General features: G+C 40.2%; 1 protein-coding gene across 1 annotated transcript in view; it reads right to left on the reverse strand.

Moving 5' to 3' along the window:
* KCNH7 (potassium voltage-gated channel subfamily H member 7) overlaps positions 1-13,711 on the reverse strand; it is a 338,644-nt gene extending 324,933 nt beyond the window's left edge. Inside the window, 3 exon segments of the mRNA XM_043505208.1 lie at positions 11,033-11,071; positions 11,074-11,262; positions 13,273-13,711. Coding sequence (XP_043361143.1) covers positions 11,033-11,071; positions 11,074-11,262; positions 13,273-13,348 — 304 coding nt within the window. The 5' untranslated portion in view covers positions 13,349-13,711.
* Between the last annotated feature and the right edge of the window lie 2,802 nt (positions 13,712-16,513).

Below are 16,513 nucleotides of genomic sequence, written 5' to 3' on the forward strand. Positions count from 1 at the left end.
ACCAGAAATCAGGATCTGGTCCATATACATCAATCTTATACATCTTAGATATCAAGCTGATATCTCTCCTGAATAGAGTGGCACACTGTACAACCAGTATACATGGACTTCCACATCCTGCTAGGTCTCATATAATTTTTGTTGCATAGAGCTCAGTGTTAAATTGATTCATGGTATATTTTATAGTCTGAAAACATTGACAGACTCTTAGAATTGCAATAGGATACAATTTCCTTACTTATATTACTATTATTAAAAACGTCACAGACACCAGAGCTCTTTCTATCTGTGAGTCCTAAGCCATCTTTACAAGGAAAAGGACAAAGAAGAACTGTAACAATAGTTTACTTCAAATACGATGAAAATAGGATTTGTGCAATAGTGTGTTTCATATTCTTCTGTAAACAGAAAAAAATTGCTTTCTTGTAGAAATGCCACAAACATGCAAAATACTAGTGAGATTATCCTGTGTGTTTTTTCAGAGAGGAAGGAGCAGGGTAGGTTGGCACAAATGAGTTTTGAAAGGGGGAAATTTGCAGAGATACAATCACATTGATTTGAATGAAAATCAGCAGAGAACCCTCTAACAAAAAAATACTCTGAAAATGGTGCCACACTCAAGTCCAGAACATCTCAAGGTAAATGTGTCATAATGTGTGGTTTAGGATGAGAATTGTTTACAAGACATTTAACTGCTTTTCAGGCAACTGGGTAAAAGACAAAGGCGGGGAGACAGAGAGAAGTTACTTGTCTATCCTTGATCTGAAACAACCACCTCTGTAGATTAAAATAATGGGTTTTCTTTTGTCAGATGCTTATAGGTTTTTTATGTAAAGTGCTAATGATCTAAAAGCAACTTCAGCAACACATGTTCCACTTGACTAGTAGCAGGACATTGTCCCTAAATACCTGCATCATTCATAGATCCCTAGAGGACACCAGAACCTGAATTTGAAACACCTAAATGCCAACACCCACAAATACAGTTCAGTCAATGAGAATTGTGGGTATTTAGTATCTCTGGAAATCAGACCCTGTGTCTTTCAATCAGTGATACTACCCCCACGTCCCTGAGGAGGCGGTACTCTGGGAACAAAATCAGGCAGTGGCTGTGTCCTATACTAATACTTTTTAAAAGCCCAACATTTTTTAATATTGTCAAGGGTCCAGGTACACAGAGAAGCAGGACCTTAATTCTGAGTCAAGGCCCTCTGATTTGTTTGGCAACTCTTGTGTGGCAGGCTGGAGATTCTGTGGTGGCTTCAATTAAATTTAATGTGGGTGATTTTTATTGAATTAAATAAAACAAAAATACTATCCATGTAATAGCCTCCTATGTTGGTTGTTTTGGTATCAAATTCACTTGGTTTTGGTGTCCCTGTATTTCCAGTTTTCAGTGTGCTGCAGATTTTGTATTGACTATGTGTCGCTACATCATTGAAGTTGCAAGGGGGAAATTAAGGTTTGGATAGTGAGAGATTTCAGCACCCAAGAATGTTGGGAAGTAGTTTGGGATTCTGGGTTAAATGCTCTTAGCTGGAAGCTTCGCTCAAAATATCAACATTGACACAGTTAACAATATTAACATTTTAAACAATCATCTGATGGTTTCAGTGACTGCTTTTCTTTGCTGAAAACACCCATACCTCATTCTTTTGCTGGATAATACATCAGTGCTACAGTACAGGGCATCAGCAGAAGAAATTATAATATGGTACTCTAACACTGGATCTAGTTGATGAAATAGTAGAACATACAAGGCTGCTTACTAACTTTCCCCTTTGTGAAATTTATTCTATCATTACTTCGACATTTTTGACGCTAGCTTTGTTCAGATTGTTTACCTGTGAGGTGAGCTTGAGACAGAATGCAAAAAGGTGTGAAAATTGAAATGAAAAGTGGTGCAGTATTAGTAGCTTATTGGGGTAGCTTTAACTTGTTTGCCTGTGGAAATGCAGAGGGTCAAACAGATTTTTATGGCAAGATGCTGAGTGGAATTCTGGTCCCAGTTCATGAAATTTCCATTTAATGTTTAAACAGTTTACATAGTGTGCATTGTTTCCTAAAAGTAACACAACTGAAACATTTGTGAAATTAAAATATATATAGAAAAACAGAGATGAAAAATCAAGCTAAATAAACTAAAATAAACAACATTTGCAGCTATAACTCAGAAACAATCTCTCAAATATGGAGTCACCCCAAAACAGACTTTATAATTATGGACTAACAATCAAATCTTGTACTCAGACTAACTCAATGGCAGCTGTGGACCTTCCAAAAAGGAGCTACAGAGTAGTACTTCTGGGTTAAATAGGCCATTTTGTGTGGACTAAATCCAATTTCACATTTATTATCCACTATAAACTGTGCAGCCACCTATGTAGCTCCTAGTCAGGACTAAGTTACTTTGGCTGTACAGAAAGCACTAAAGAGTATATCCAGGATCTCTACCAGTTACTTCACAACCAATACTAATGCATTGTTCTGCAAAGCTGATCAAGTCAGATCATGAAGTTACTCCAGTCTCCGAGCCACACTGAAAGCGAAAGTAAGAAGCAACATACAGCAGCAGCCTCAAAGACATCAGCCACAGCGAATCCTCCTATGTTTACTGAAAATGCCTGTGGTGCTATACTGTTGATACATGTGTCTAGGGAGGAAAACGTGTGTGATGCAATGCATGCTGTTGATAGACACCGATTAGTTCTTGGACAATGTAGTGTGTGGTGACCTACATCTATGAAACTGTTGAAACATGGAAGACCTTTGTCCAGTGTTCACTTGTGATAAGATATGTCTGCAAATATTGTAAGGTACCACTGTATAAATGTGATACAGCTGCCTAGTATTTTCCCTCCCTCTCTTGTGTGTGTCTTTGTGAGGGGAATTCCTACTATGGCCAGTGGAACTTGCATATATGTGTGCACTCAGATCTGGTTCACAACTGCACTTCTGATTGGTTTTGGGTGTGTTCCTTTCAGGGTGAGTTGGCCACTCCAACAATGAGCTAGTCTCTTCCACTGCTACTCTTAGCCCTTGTTGCTTGGTTAGGCAGGTTCATGCTTGGCTTGGAAACTGGTCTGATATATACATGGAGAGGTATTCGGATAATTCTAATTTATATGGAATGCTATAAAGGCTGGTCTCCTAAAACAAATTAAAACTCAGCACAATAGAAACACCACCACTATCCCCTTTCATGAGTATGAGATCACATAGTGCAGAGTGATAATGTTATAAACATATACTATTCAAGCTGGTCATTCTAAAGCTTGTGTAATAACATCTAATGCTTAAGGTCACAGCTACATGCTTCCAAAGCAATGGTTTCTACCCCGATGTCTCTCTTAAATCTGCTACTTTTATTTGCCACCGTTCCTGAGCCTCTTTTGAAGAATGAGGAGATGAGAGAGAATTTATTATGGGTATGGGAAAAAACTCTCTGCATATGAGAGTGAAATGATTGCAATTAGACTGGAAACAAATAAAAGTGCACATGATACAAATATATAAACATGGTATCAAAAACACAGAATCAGAGAACTGGAAGGGACCTCGAGAGGGTCTAGGCCAGTCCCCTGCACACAATGCAGGACTAAGTATTAGATAGATCAGGAGCTTTCTATTTCCCTGTTTCATAACACAAGCTCAAGGTGGCATTCAATGAAACTGAGGGGAAACAGATGCAAACTGATAAAAGGAAATACTCATTCATGCAATGCCTAATTAGAACGTAGAACTCCTTTCCATCGGTGTTTTCATAGCAAGAGACGATAGAAACTTCCAAAAAAATGTTGGCCATTGACCTGAATAACATATCTACAGTATAATAATTATGCTAGAAATAGTACTTAAGGGTATAGAAACTGCATGCTTCAGTTTTACACCAGTCTTAACTAAGAGGGTATTACAGATGAAATCTTCATAGAGGTCAATTACCCCTTATCTGCCTGCGGTGAGTTTCTTGTTCCTTCTTCTGAAGCTTCTGCTACTGCTGCTTTCAGAGACGAGATACTGCATTAGGTGGATCCTGGGCATAACTAATACTTCATAAGCCACCAGTTATCTTAACACCACCGTATCATGGAAGGACTTATTTCAGTAATTCTGCCATTTATTGGGAATCCTTGCACTGTTGTGTGTCATTTAAAAACCCTGCCCACTACTTGCACATTGTTGAAATTCCCTTCTCCAGCTCAAAATCTGGAATAATTGGGCTACCTGTGGAGCACAAAGCAAGGGTTGGGAGGGATAAAATACAGCTCCCTGCAAATAATGGCGTGTAGGCGGTGGGATGCAGTGTGTATTATCTCCTGGTCTCACCACTAATGCAGCCTGTAGGCTAACACAGCAACCATTGATTTCTCTGTATCCTGCAGCAGGAAGGTTTAGGCTACTGGATCAGTATAAGTTGCAGAACCAGGGCTCTCCCAGCCTACCTCAAACCTCTTCTATGAACAAATCTTGACAAGAGTAGTGCAATTTCTCAATCTAGAGTATACTGGATGAAAAAGACTCACTCTGTGACCCCTGCCTGTAGTCCCCCCCCATTCATACTTGAGTGGCACTTACCTGGTAGAGAGGGTCTTGCACCAACCATTAGCCTTACCCGTGGATTTACCCGCTAAGAAAACAATTGCTACTGGCTGTGCTTTTCCTCTCTCTCTTAAGATCAGATGTATCCAAAATACTCATCAGGTCCAGAGTTCTGGTAGAAAGACTAATCTTGAAGATAATTTATTTTTGTTCCCTTTTCCTCCCTCATTTAGACATCCAGGTAGCAGGAATGCCTGGAAAGGAGATAAGTTTCTATATCCCACAAAAAATCCTCATAATAAACTCTATTTAATGAAAACTTTTTAAAACAACATTTTATTTTGTAAAAGCTGAGGACTTGATGATTCAGGGGAGTAGAAATGATATTGACCATCACCTCTAAATAATTAGTTTGACTCCCAGTGCAGCTCAGTATGACTGAAACGTTTTTATCATCCTAACCATGCTGTGTCCTGTGTGAAACAGGCAGTGATTTTCAGTCCATTCCTACTGAACTACTGCCCAAAAAAATCAGTCAACCACAGAGGAGGAAATGTGAGGAGAAGAAGGAAAGAAAGAGGGAGCCACACTCCCCATCCTAACTACTATCAGCAAAGGTGCCAAAAATTGAATGTGAATGGATATTGAGCTACAGCTGGTCCGTGTAGCTCAAGGCTCAGTGATGTGGAGATAGTTACAGGGTAGCATCACCGTGAAGTGGGGGTAGGCGCGAAGTCTGAAGTACAAATGGTTGTACTTGTACCTGTTCTGTGGAGAAAGGCTGCTCATATCCATTGCTTTCAATTCCAGCACATTGCATGATATTCTAATGTACACACACACTTTATAAGTAGCTTTTAGAAGGTTTTGAAAAACAGTTACAAAAGGGTTTTCTCGTTTTCTGGGAGAGTTGGAGGAAGGGATTGAAAGTATGACCTTCCATTATTCAACTGCAGCCCATATGATGTTGCCTATTTTACTAAGAACTCCTGTCATGATATTGGTATATTTCCACTTTCTCTTCCTTTTTTTTTTTTTGGTCAGTTCTGAATCCTGCAGTCAGATCCCTTCTGGTATATCCTGGCACAATGCCAGTCCCATTGACTACACTGAGCCCATACATGTGTAAGTGTCTGCCCTCATGGACTATTGTGCCTACCCTTCTTAAATTGACTGATCAATTCTGGGCATATAAGAAGTGATAGGGTGATCAAGTCTGCTGGAGCTGAAGCAGAATGCATATACCTATTATTCAAAAATGCCTTGACATTTCTGACTAGGTTCAGGACACCAACGTTAAGTTATACTTAACTTCAACAATATTTTGGTCACATTTTATTTTTCTAAGTGTTGAAAAAGAGCACTTAAAAACGTAGCGGGTCTGAACCCATAATTTGGAACCTCGTGAGTTTTGAATCACACATATTTTTATTCTGCAGTCAGCTTTAGCACACAGGATAACTCAAAATTGGATGAATGCCAAGTACTTCTTTTTGTTTGTAACATTAAGACAACTGTCTGAAACCACACTTTCCTCCTATCATCTTTTAGTCATTATTACATCCTTCACTGGTACTTTCTATCCATAAAATATCTGCATCTATGTAAACTAGTTAAAGATCTCCTGTACGTCATACTAATAAGCAGACTTTTTAGGCTATATTTTTAGTTACATCCTACTGTTGTCTGCAGAACATATGCCAAAATAGTATGCAATGACCATATACTTTGATTAACATATGCCCATCCTCAATCTCTGTATAATTTATAGGTTTTTATGTCAAAAACTTTACAGCATTATCTCTTCAAGTCATATTTTACAGCTGTCAAGGATGCTTTATGTAATAATGACTTAAACTGTAAAATGGAGTCCTCAAAGGAAAAGCTGTCAAACACTTCCACTGCAAATAACTTTATTAAAATAAAAATTGATACTCTGTATAAACAATATCTTCCTTCCAATGTGTCTAATACAGATCATATACTCTAGATAACCAGTTGGGGAGAAGGAGTTATAAACAGTAAGGAACCTACTGTAGTAGATTGCTATAATTTATTAATTTAAACAACTGCTAATGCCTCACGGGCAACTTTGAAAAGCATTCTATTTGGAAATGATGCGCTTGTGATTTTTTTCTGCATTTATCTACCCAAGTTTTTTATTAATGAGGACATTTGCATTAAAATGGAATTTAGGGGCTAATCTCATAGCCTTACTCCCATAAGTTGTTCCAGTGAATTATGGGACTACTCATGTAAGTAGTAGATACACGTTTGGGCCCTCAGTTTTTATGAGTCCATCTCCTCTTCGAATCAGTCCCTAAAAATTGTAATGCTTTTGGTGACCTCATAATTGTCTCTTTTGGAACAGACAACATGGGTGAAGTAATATATATATTTTATTGGACCAACTTATGTTGGTGAAAGAAAAAAGCTTTCGAGCTATGCAGAACAAATGATTAGGACTTAAGAAACAATGATTGTATTATGCAAAGGCCTTTATTAACAAAGAATCAGGAAAGAGAAATAAAGAAAATATATGCTATATTAGCAGAATTATTTCTGATAAAAATACCTTTCAAATTTCTATCACATGCAAGCATGAAGATCAGCAGTAAATTTTCAAAACCTTTGAGGTTTTGGGTAAACTGGAGTAAATCTTTAAAGCTTTGATTAATAAAGATGTCATCCCAAATTCATACCATTAAAATTGTTACGACACACGATCAGGTATATTCTCCTCCCCCATCATATACTGTAGAGGGAAATGTACATGATGGTGATAGCAATGTAACTGATTAATGGAACTATATGATCATTTAGTCTTTGTCATGCATCTTTTGACCACCTCACCTGCATTCTGCCCACTAATCCATCATCCCAGGATTTATTTCAGTATTCAAAACCTCTGTGCAGCTTCAGACAGCTTCCATTCTTCTAAAATCAGCCTGCTACAAAAATGTTTTCCTCAAACCAAAAAATTCAGTCTTGCATAATTGACAGGCTTCAAGTCCTAAATCTCGGAACTCTTCTGAGCTAGAAGTGTGGCCTTCATACCAATGGAAGCTGGAGAATCACCAAATATTGTGTTTGTACAGAAGTATACTGTGTGTGGCTATACAACATTATATACATATATGCATTTTCTTAATTAGCGTATAGATTAAATCAAACCTTTAAGCACTGAGTATTTCACATGTACTACTCACATGAATAAGTTACATGCCTAACTGTTTACAGCATTGACCACTTTAAAAAAATAAATTCCGCATAATACAAAATAAGCAGTCATCAGAGCCATCAATTCTGCACCCCATCTTGCTGCCCACTTCAGAAACTTGAAAAAGGTCATAGTAAGCTTTCACTGATGTGTGTGTGTGTGTGTGTGTGTGAGAGAGTGTGTGTGTGTGCACACGCTAGAAAGGATTAGATTTTTAGCAGTAAATGTTAGTAATGCTAGTAAACTTTGATTTCATCATACACCACACAAATATTTCCATCGATAATAATCATAATTTACAGATGGGCAAGGTAAGAAAATGTGTGTTTCAGAACTTTAGGGTATTTACTTTGCATATATTTGACACATGATGTGATTATGACAATTTGTGTTTTAATGGTTATAAATCTTTAACTTTTTAAATCTCAGTATCTATTGTCATTAACTTATTGTCTGACCCCCCCCCATAATTTCCCACAACTGTACAAATTTAAATGGAAAAACATGCTTAAAAATTAACATGCTATCCATCAAATTATTTTAAAAATAATAAGCTGCCAAGCTTATTTATGTATAAAATATGTGCATACACTTTTTATGAAAACTAAAATAGAACATTTCAGCCGCTAATAAGCACTATAATATTAATCTGAGAGTAACTACACCCAGCATAATATTGAATGTTTTTATACTACGTTTTAATTTTACAAAACACTATTGCTAGTTAGGATTTTTTAAAATATTTTCAAACTTTTCTTATAGTGAGGACTTACATACTTTTTGGCATTCTTTCTATTTATCTGTATGTGTAATAAATAGATTTGTCACCAGGTTGTCACAAAGCTATGGAAATGGTCTCCTAAAAATGGTTCAATCCTGGATTTTTTTTTCCACATCCAAAGATTGCACTGAAGTTGGTGGGAATTGTAGATGAACTAAGAATGCAGTTCTGGGCTCCAAATGATTGTTGCAGGCTTGTAAATAGCATGCGGTCAGAGACTAAAATAGATTTCTGTGGGGATTTCTTAAGAACTAATGGGCTGTTTTGCCTAGAAATCAATGGATCAGTACAGCCTGTGGGCAATAACAATCCCTTAATTCTCTGTATTTAAGTTCCAAAGTTGGGCCCAAATGTGCAAAGGTTTATTGAAGTGTATTAGTGTTCATGGTAAATTATTTTGCCCAGTAGTAAATCTTTGAAGGATTTAGGTTCTAATTTGTTAAAAACACTATTTGTGGCTTTCAAAGGGACTAATTCTGCAAACCCATGGCTGAGTATTAGCTCTACAGACATGGGTATCACTTTTAAGTTTAAAGTGACTAATCATGAAAGTATGGTTACTCTTGTACATAACTGTTTACAGTATCTTCCCCTAAATGCTCTATAATTTAATAATTATATGTTGCAAACTGAAAAAATTAAGATGTAGAAAAGAAAATAAACATTTGCCTTGTTTATATTTTACTCTTAATGTTCTATAATGAATCAGGTTGCATAATATCGTAATTCAGCATTTCAGAAATGTGTTGTTTTAAAAAAGTATCTGATAGTTTATATTTATTTAGTAAATCCCTCTTTCTCTCCCTGCCCCCTAATCATTTTTGAAAACTGAAGCAGGAAGAACGCTTCTGAGTGATCATACCCTAAAGACAGCACTTTGAGGAGATCACAGCCGACAGAGCAAAGTTAGCTATGGTGTTCCACACTTCCAATGCTACTTTTATTTATATTTAATGTTAACATACACAGATTAAAAATTTCCACAAGACACAGAAGGCCAGATCCTCAATGAAATAAACTGAGCAAAGCAGCTGTACCTTAAGTGAGGATCTCTACCAAGATCTGAACTTCCCCAAAGTAAGGAAATGTTCTGATCCAGGGTTTGGGGTTGGGTCTAACTCTAGAGAGAATATGAGAATCTAAAGGGTAAGGAGAGTACTTTTAAAATATCAGATGTGAGTGGGTAACCTGTAAACCATATTTTGCTCTCAATTACTTCAGGATAAATCTGGAATAACCGTATGTACTTCATTGGTGTCACTCAGGAATAATAATAACTGAGAATAGAATTTGGTTCTATGACTTTAAAGCTTGAGACCCTCTGTCGTTGCAGTGCTCAAACTAATGCCAACAGTACTACGGCATGTCTTCAAAACTAAATTAAGCTCAACATTTCAATATATGAGTTTCCCTTGCTTTCTTTCTTGAGTGTATATACACAGTGAGGGACAGAACATAGTACACCATTTTTATACATTAATCAGACCTCTTTGAAACTAGACATTCCTGTAAATAATGCTGAGTAATCAGAAAAAATCTTAAACCTAACTATAAAGAATCATAATTATTTAGTTTTGTAGTACTCCCATATCCAGATACATCATTTTCAGAATACATGGACACATATTTATTTCATGCTTTCAACAGTAAATATATACCAGCATAGTTGTTTTACTCTTTCTTCCATATGTCAATAATAATACAAATGGTATTCTGCTCAGTCTGCATTCTTCCTTGAAGGCTGGGGAGGGAAGGGGGAGACTGAATTCCCTTCAGTTTTGATGGGACCCAAATCCATCCTGGTTATAACAGCATCATTCTGGATTTCAGTTGTTACTCAGCATTTACAACAGCACCACTAGGAGAAGAATTTGCCTGTTTTTCACTTTTTCTCAATTACGTTTCACTTAACAAGGGCCAGATTCTGTCACCCTTAACTCAGGATGAGTAGCACTTTATTCAGATATCCTTTTTACATCAAGTTACTACTCAAGCTGAGTGTGGGTAGCAGAGTCTAAGTCTCTGGCACTTGTAAGTTGTTACTACAGTACCAGCCATAGAAACTAACTGTCTGGGCCTGAATCTCCTTTCACTTACACCAGTTTTACACTATTGAATTCAACAGAATTGAACTAGAGTTATTCCTGATTTATGCCAGTGAAAGTGGGGAAAAAAAAGTCAGACCCTTTATTTTAGTACCATTAAAAGTTGTTCATTATTTTTTTGTACACTGGGCATTAATAAGTAAAACTGAGATTTTTCTTCCAATACTAAAAGACAGATATGTGTAGAAATGTATGATAAATACCAAAATTTGATTTTATAGGGACAGATCCTCAGATAGTATAAATCATTGTAGTTTCACTGAAGTCCATGGAGTTACACCAGCTGAGGATTTTGCCCAGAATGTTAAAGAAATTTCTTTAAAAACCATTATGAGCCAACTGGTCCCCCAAACACATTTAAAAAATCTTTAAAATAAGAAACTTTACCATCTTTGTGATAATAAGTGACTTCCACTTTCCTCTCTCTGACCCAAGCAGTGCCTGGGCAATTTGGGCAATATGATGCCTTTTGGTCTCTGGCCCATGAAGGAAATCACAGGTGCAAGGTTTCTGCATGACATCTGGTCTGGAGAATCCAGTCATCTCACAAAACCCATCATTGCAGTAGATGATGGCACAGTTCTGCACTCTAGCATTAGCAATGATGAATTTTTTATCTGCAATACAAGAAAGTGATGCGTTTTTCAGTACTTTTTCAACATTCCATGAACTTTTGTCTGCAAGGACAGATGTTGAAGAACCTATTACCTATTTTTTGCATGTGATTTCTATGATGTAGAGATCTTCAATATAGCTTACTTGATCCAGAACTCTTAAAGAAACTTCAATAAACTTGTTATACATTAAATATGAAGATAGTTGGCTTTTAAGAAAATAAAACCAGATCCAACAAGTCCTTTTGCAAAGCTCTTGTTGAGTTCCAAATTTGTAATACATGTTTCAGTGTCACTGAAACCCAGACTATTGGCTTAGTCCTGCAAGTCTTTACTGAGGAAAACTCCTGTGAAGAGTTAGTGGGAATTTTATCTGCATGAGATCTTGCCAGGATCAAGCCAAAACCAAAGGGCTCAACCCTGCAGTAAAGAAACCAATGGGAATTTTTCCATTGACTTGAATATGAGCAGGATCAAGCCATTAATCTGATTTTCAATTAAACTCCCAAGAAAATTAATGTAATATGATCATTCAGTTGCTTATGTAGTTGTTATAAGCTAGAGTTATTACAGAAAGGGGAAATTACAAGTCACATAGTAAAAGATCATCTTAGGTCAAATTCGGGTCTCAACTACACTTGTAAAGTGATGTGCTTAAGACACACACATCTTTTGAAACTTTCATCTGAGAGTAATGTACCAAAGTTGTCTTATAACTATTCTACTTATTTCTGTTCACAATTGCTCTATATACTGCTCCCATTTTACAAATGGATATTGAGCACTGATACAATTGCTATGTTATTACCATTTATGAAGTCCTGCTTGTCTTGTGCACGCAAACAAAACCCACAATTTTAATAGGACTTATCATGAGTTAAGTGAACATTGTATGACCCTATATTAGTATTTTTAATTAAATATATTGTTTTCTAACACATCAAAACATTTGTAGAAAAAAGTGCATTTTATACATACTTTCCCCACTGTCTTCATATTATGCTGAATTTTCACAATAACCTTGTATTAGTGACTTAAAGGATTGTATTATTCACTAGCTTTATTCATTGCAACAGTAAGTCACATAATTCAATGGCCTGAGTTTGTAAACCCTTACTAACATAAATAGTACCCTTGATTTCAATACTTATATATGTAAAACTTGTAGGATCTGGCCTTTATTTCTTACACAAGTTACAAGAATATTAAATTTGCTGTAGCTACATTTAGAGAAGGAACTGCAAAGTGTATAAGCTAAACTTAGTTTCTTTTTGTAGTGGCCTGATATCTTATAAACATGCTAAATATTTAAATTAGTGCAGATGTGTCAAATATACTGTTTCTTTGGATGCTGTTATAACATTATTTTTAAGTTTCAAGTGTTAGACGTACAGTAAATTGGAATTAAAAGAAAAATAATGAAAGCTTCAATATCCTTGACAGGTAGTAAACTACTGCATTGGGAAGGATACATAGACTAGATCAGCAACGTCCCTGGGGATGCATTTGCATTGATTTAATAGATACTTCAAGCTTCCATAAATTAATGATAAAAAAAATCACTGCTAAATATGTTAAAAATGCAGTGCTAAAGGCAAGCTAATAAGAGTACTTTCCACCTAACAATTCCTCTGGGTGTTATTTGTCTCCTCTAAATCAAAGTCTGCCTGTTTTGATTTATGTTTTTTAAAAAATAGCTAGCAATGTTTTCCTTGGATATTGCGTAAGCACCCCCTCTGTATGATATGCTGAACAGCTGGAATGTAGATATAGTAGCTACAACACAAAATATAATACAGTCAATAATTAAAACTGCCCCCTAAGATGAAGGGGTACTGAAAACTAATGTAGATCAGTAATAATATCAGCAAGGCTCTTAGGGATCCCTTCCTCACCTCCTGTTTTTCCTTTCCAACCTACAAACTTAAAACAGTCTGGAGCTGCTATGCATCTAGTCCCAAGTAGACCCGAACTATTGTATCAAAATAGAGAGAAAGAGAGAGAGGAACTTACTTTGCCCTTCAAATTTTCGTATGATTGTACCCAAAAATGTATTTTGTGGTGCCACATGCCCTCTGCGAACAGGCATGTTTGTACAGATCTTCGGCTCCCTGTGCACAATGACTTCTCCAATGATCTCTACACGGCTCCAGCCCAAAGCACTGAGCCAGCTACCCTTTGTGAAATCATCTCCTCTGGATCACAGCATCTCTTCCCATTAGTACCACTTCTAGGCACACGCTTTTCCTACTGGAGTCAGATCCATCCCCGCTCCTTCCTCTGGGGGACCTCGGATGCTATTGTCTCTGGTCTGGGTATGGGTGGGGTAAGCAGGGACAGGAGCAGGGGGAATCACAAGGGTGATCGATCTATTTCTCTAGCACCAAACATCGCCAGTTTTCCAATGCAAATGGATGTGACCCGGCAGTTTCCCAAGCTGTAGTGATGGTTAGAGGGATGGAAGACTAATGTGGCTCTGCTACCAGAGGGAGTGACGTCCACCCTCCCTCCCCCCCACCCCACCGCCGCCCTCCTCCGGGCTTCACCACAGAGCGCAGCAGCTCGGATTACTCAAGCGTGGCTTAGCAGGAGCCAGCCAATAAATCTCTCTAAAACTCAGCGACCAACAGCGACATCAGGCATGAGATCCACCCCGGCACCACTGCCCCATGCCACGATCTCCCCCTCCCCCGCAGCGCAGCAGCGGCAAGGAGCACGAGAACCTAGGCCCTGCCAGGGGAGCAGCGCCTGGGTGGGAAAGCAGCTCGCTGCCTTCCCTGCCCTTGCGAGCGCCTCCGGGCTTTGCACAACGAGCGTGGCGCGAGGGCGGCGGGGCGCAGCCCTGCAGATCCACGCCGGGTGGGAGGGTGGAGCCGGGGGAGCCCCCGCAGCCTGCCGCCTGCAGCCACCCACAGAGGAGGCAGCGAAAACTTCTCTGCCGCGGATCGTGCTAGCGGCCGCAAAGCGACCCCCCCCCTTGTGCAGCTCGTCTCGGGGGGGGGAGGGGGAGAGGGGGGACTCGGGCAATGTCTGGGCAAACGAGCGCCCGTTGCACCCAGGGGCGCTGGGGCCCGGCCGGGGAGAGCGGCGCCTCCTCCCACTTTGTTCTCCCCGCGGGCGGGATGAATGGCTGCTAGCGCGCCCGTGGGAAGCCGCGGAGCGCCGGGGCAGCCCCGGGCACGGACAGGAAGGGAAGGGCAGGGTACCGGGGGCGGAGAATGCGCCTGGAGCAACCCCCAGCGGCAGGGGTAAGAATCATAGAATCATAGAATATCAGGGTTGGAAGGGACCCCAGAAGGTCATCTAGTCCAACCCCCTGCTCAAAGCAGGACCAAGTCCCAGTTAAATCATCCCAGCCAGGGCTTTGTCAAGCCTGAAGGGTAAGGGGGAGACCCGCAGCCCGGTCCCCCCAGGCCAGGGAGCGTGGCCTCAAATGGCAGGCCCCCCTCCAGGCCATGGGGCAGCGAGGGGGGGGCGCATGCTCCCCTGAGCCGGGCGCCAGCCGCGGGTTCTGCTCGGGCTGGCCCGGGGTGGGGCGCTCGGTCTCTCCAAGGAGGCAGCGTTAGGGGGACGCGCTGAGCTGCCAGGGGTCCCCCGCAGCCAGCCCCCAGCATCGAGAGCGCAGGCGGGCACCTTCCCGGGGCAGCGGCGGCGGTGGAGGGTCCCCGCTGGCTCAACCCCTTAGCAAGGGGCAGCCGGGGGCGCTGCACCCTCCCCTCAAGGGCACCCAGGTTTTACAGAGCAGTTTGAGGGCTGCCGTGCCAGATATAGGGTGACCAAAATCGGGACAGTCCCGATGTTGGGTCTTTTTCTTATGTAGGCTCCTATTCCCCCCCACAGCCCCACCCCCGTCCTGATTTTTCACATTTGTTGTCTGGTCACCCTATGCCAGGGGAGCGCGGGGCCGGGAGGCTCCAGGGGTCCGGCTGCTGGGCGGCCTTTGAGCAGGGGGATGCTAAATGCTCGGAGCTGTCTGTGGGCTGATGCTGCTGACCAGGGACGATGAGCATCAGCCGCCGCCATCCGAGTAGCCCCTCTGACGACTAGTAACGGGCAAGTTGGACAGAGTACCCGCCACACACGCACACACACCTCCCCAGCCCACGGTATTAGCTCTGGGAGATCCTAGGGGAAGTGTCTAGTAGTCGCAGGCTGTAATTCAGGTTTCCTGCACTAACAAGAAGGCAGCGCGAAGGCCGGGCTAGCGCCACTGGATTGCTGTTAGCTAATAGAAAGAGGTAGTTGGAGTCAGTCACGCGGTGCTGCCCGTGCCTGGAGCATCTCCACGGGAGCACAAAGCAGATCTCTCATAGCCGTTCACCAGCAACGTTTCTTTGTAAAGTCTCTGGAGGGAGGGAGGGACGGCACCTGAAAACCACTCTCTGTAATGGCAATACTAACCACAGGCTATCAAGCCTGCAAAGTTCTGCCTTCCACCTGTTCGCCAGCAATACTAGCAGGTGTTTCCTTTCTCCCAAAGGCCTTTCTCGGGTGTAGCCTTTGTTATTATGCTTCATCACAGAAATTTATCACCTGAGAGCCAAATTCTGTGTTTATCTTTAAGGATGCAATTCTGGAGTCATTCCATCCGATCACAGTCGAATAATTCTAGATTTACATCAGCGTAACTAAGGGCCATAACCGGCCTTCATAGGTTTTTCTTGTTTGTTGGGTTGTTTCCTAACCTGTTGTTTTTTCATAGGTGGATACAAGATAACGGAAATGAAATCATTCACCTATACAATCAGTCATTTTAAGGATTGAATGCACTTTTTCAGGACGTTTTTATATTGCAAATGATTTATTTGAATGGAGGACTACAAGCGTAATGCTTCTAAATTATCTGTGTAATTGTTTTTGTGCATTACCTATTTATAGAGACAAATGTTTCACTCTATATTCAGAAATATGAAACGGGAATAGTAATCATATAGGGCTAATTCCTCTGAAGGATAGAAGTATGACATTTTTGTGGCTCTGTGACCTGTACAACAGCAGTGTAATTTATATGGTATTTCCCCTTGCTTTTGTATAGTTCAGATTAGCAGATAAGGCTGCCAGCTGAATTCCTACCCCCTCCCCCCATACACTGGTTAGAAGGGACATGTACTGCCTCAGATATGCATGCAAAGTTCCCATTTACATTAGTAGAATTTGTATGTACAGAATGAGAACTGCATATTTATATACATAACATCTAATATCATAGCACCTAGTCCAGTTTTAACAGCTAGGATGGATCTCTTCCTGGCTT

The sequence above is a fragment of the Dermochelys coriacea genome, chromosome 11 (assembly GCF_009764565.3).
Source record: "Dermochelys coriacea isolate rDerCor1 chromosome 11, rDerCor1.pri.v4, whole genome shotgun sequence".
In the NCBI taxonomy this organism is placed as follows: Eukaryota; Metazoa; Chordata; order Testudines; family Dermochelyidae; genus Dermochelys; species Dermochelys coriacea.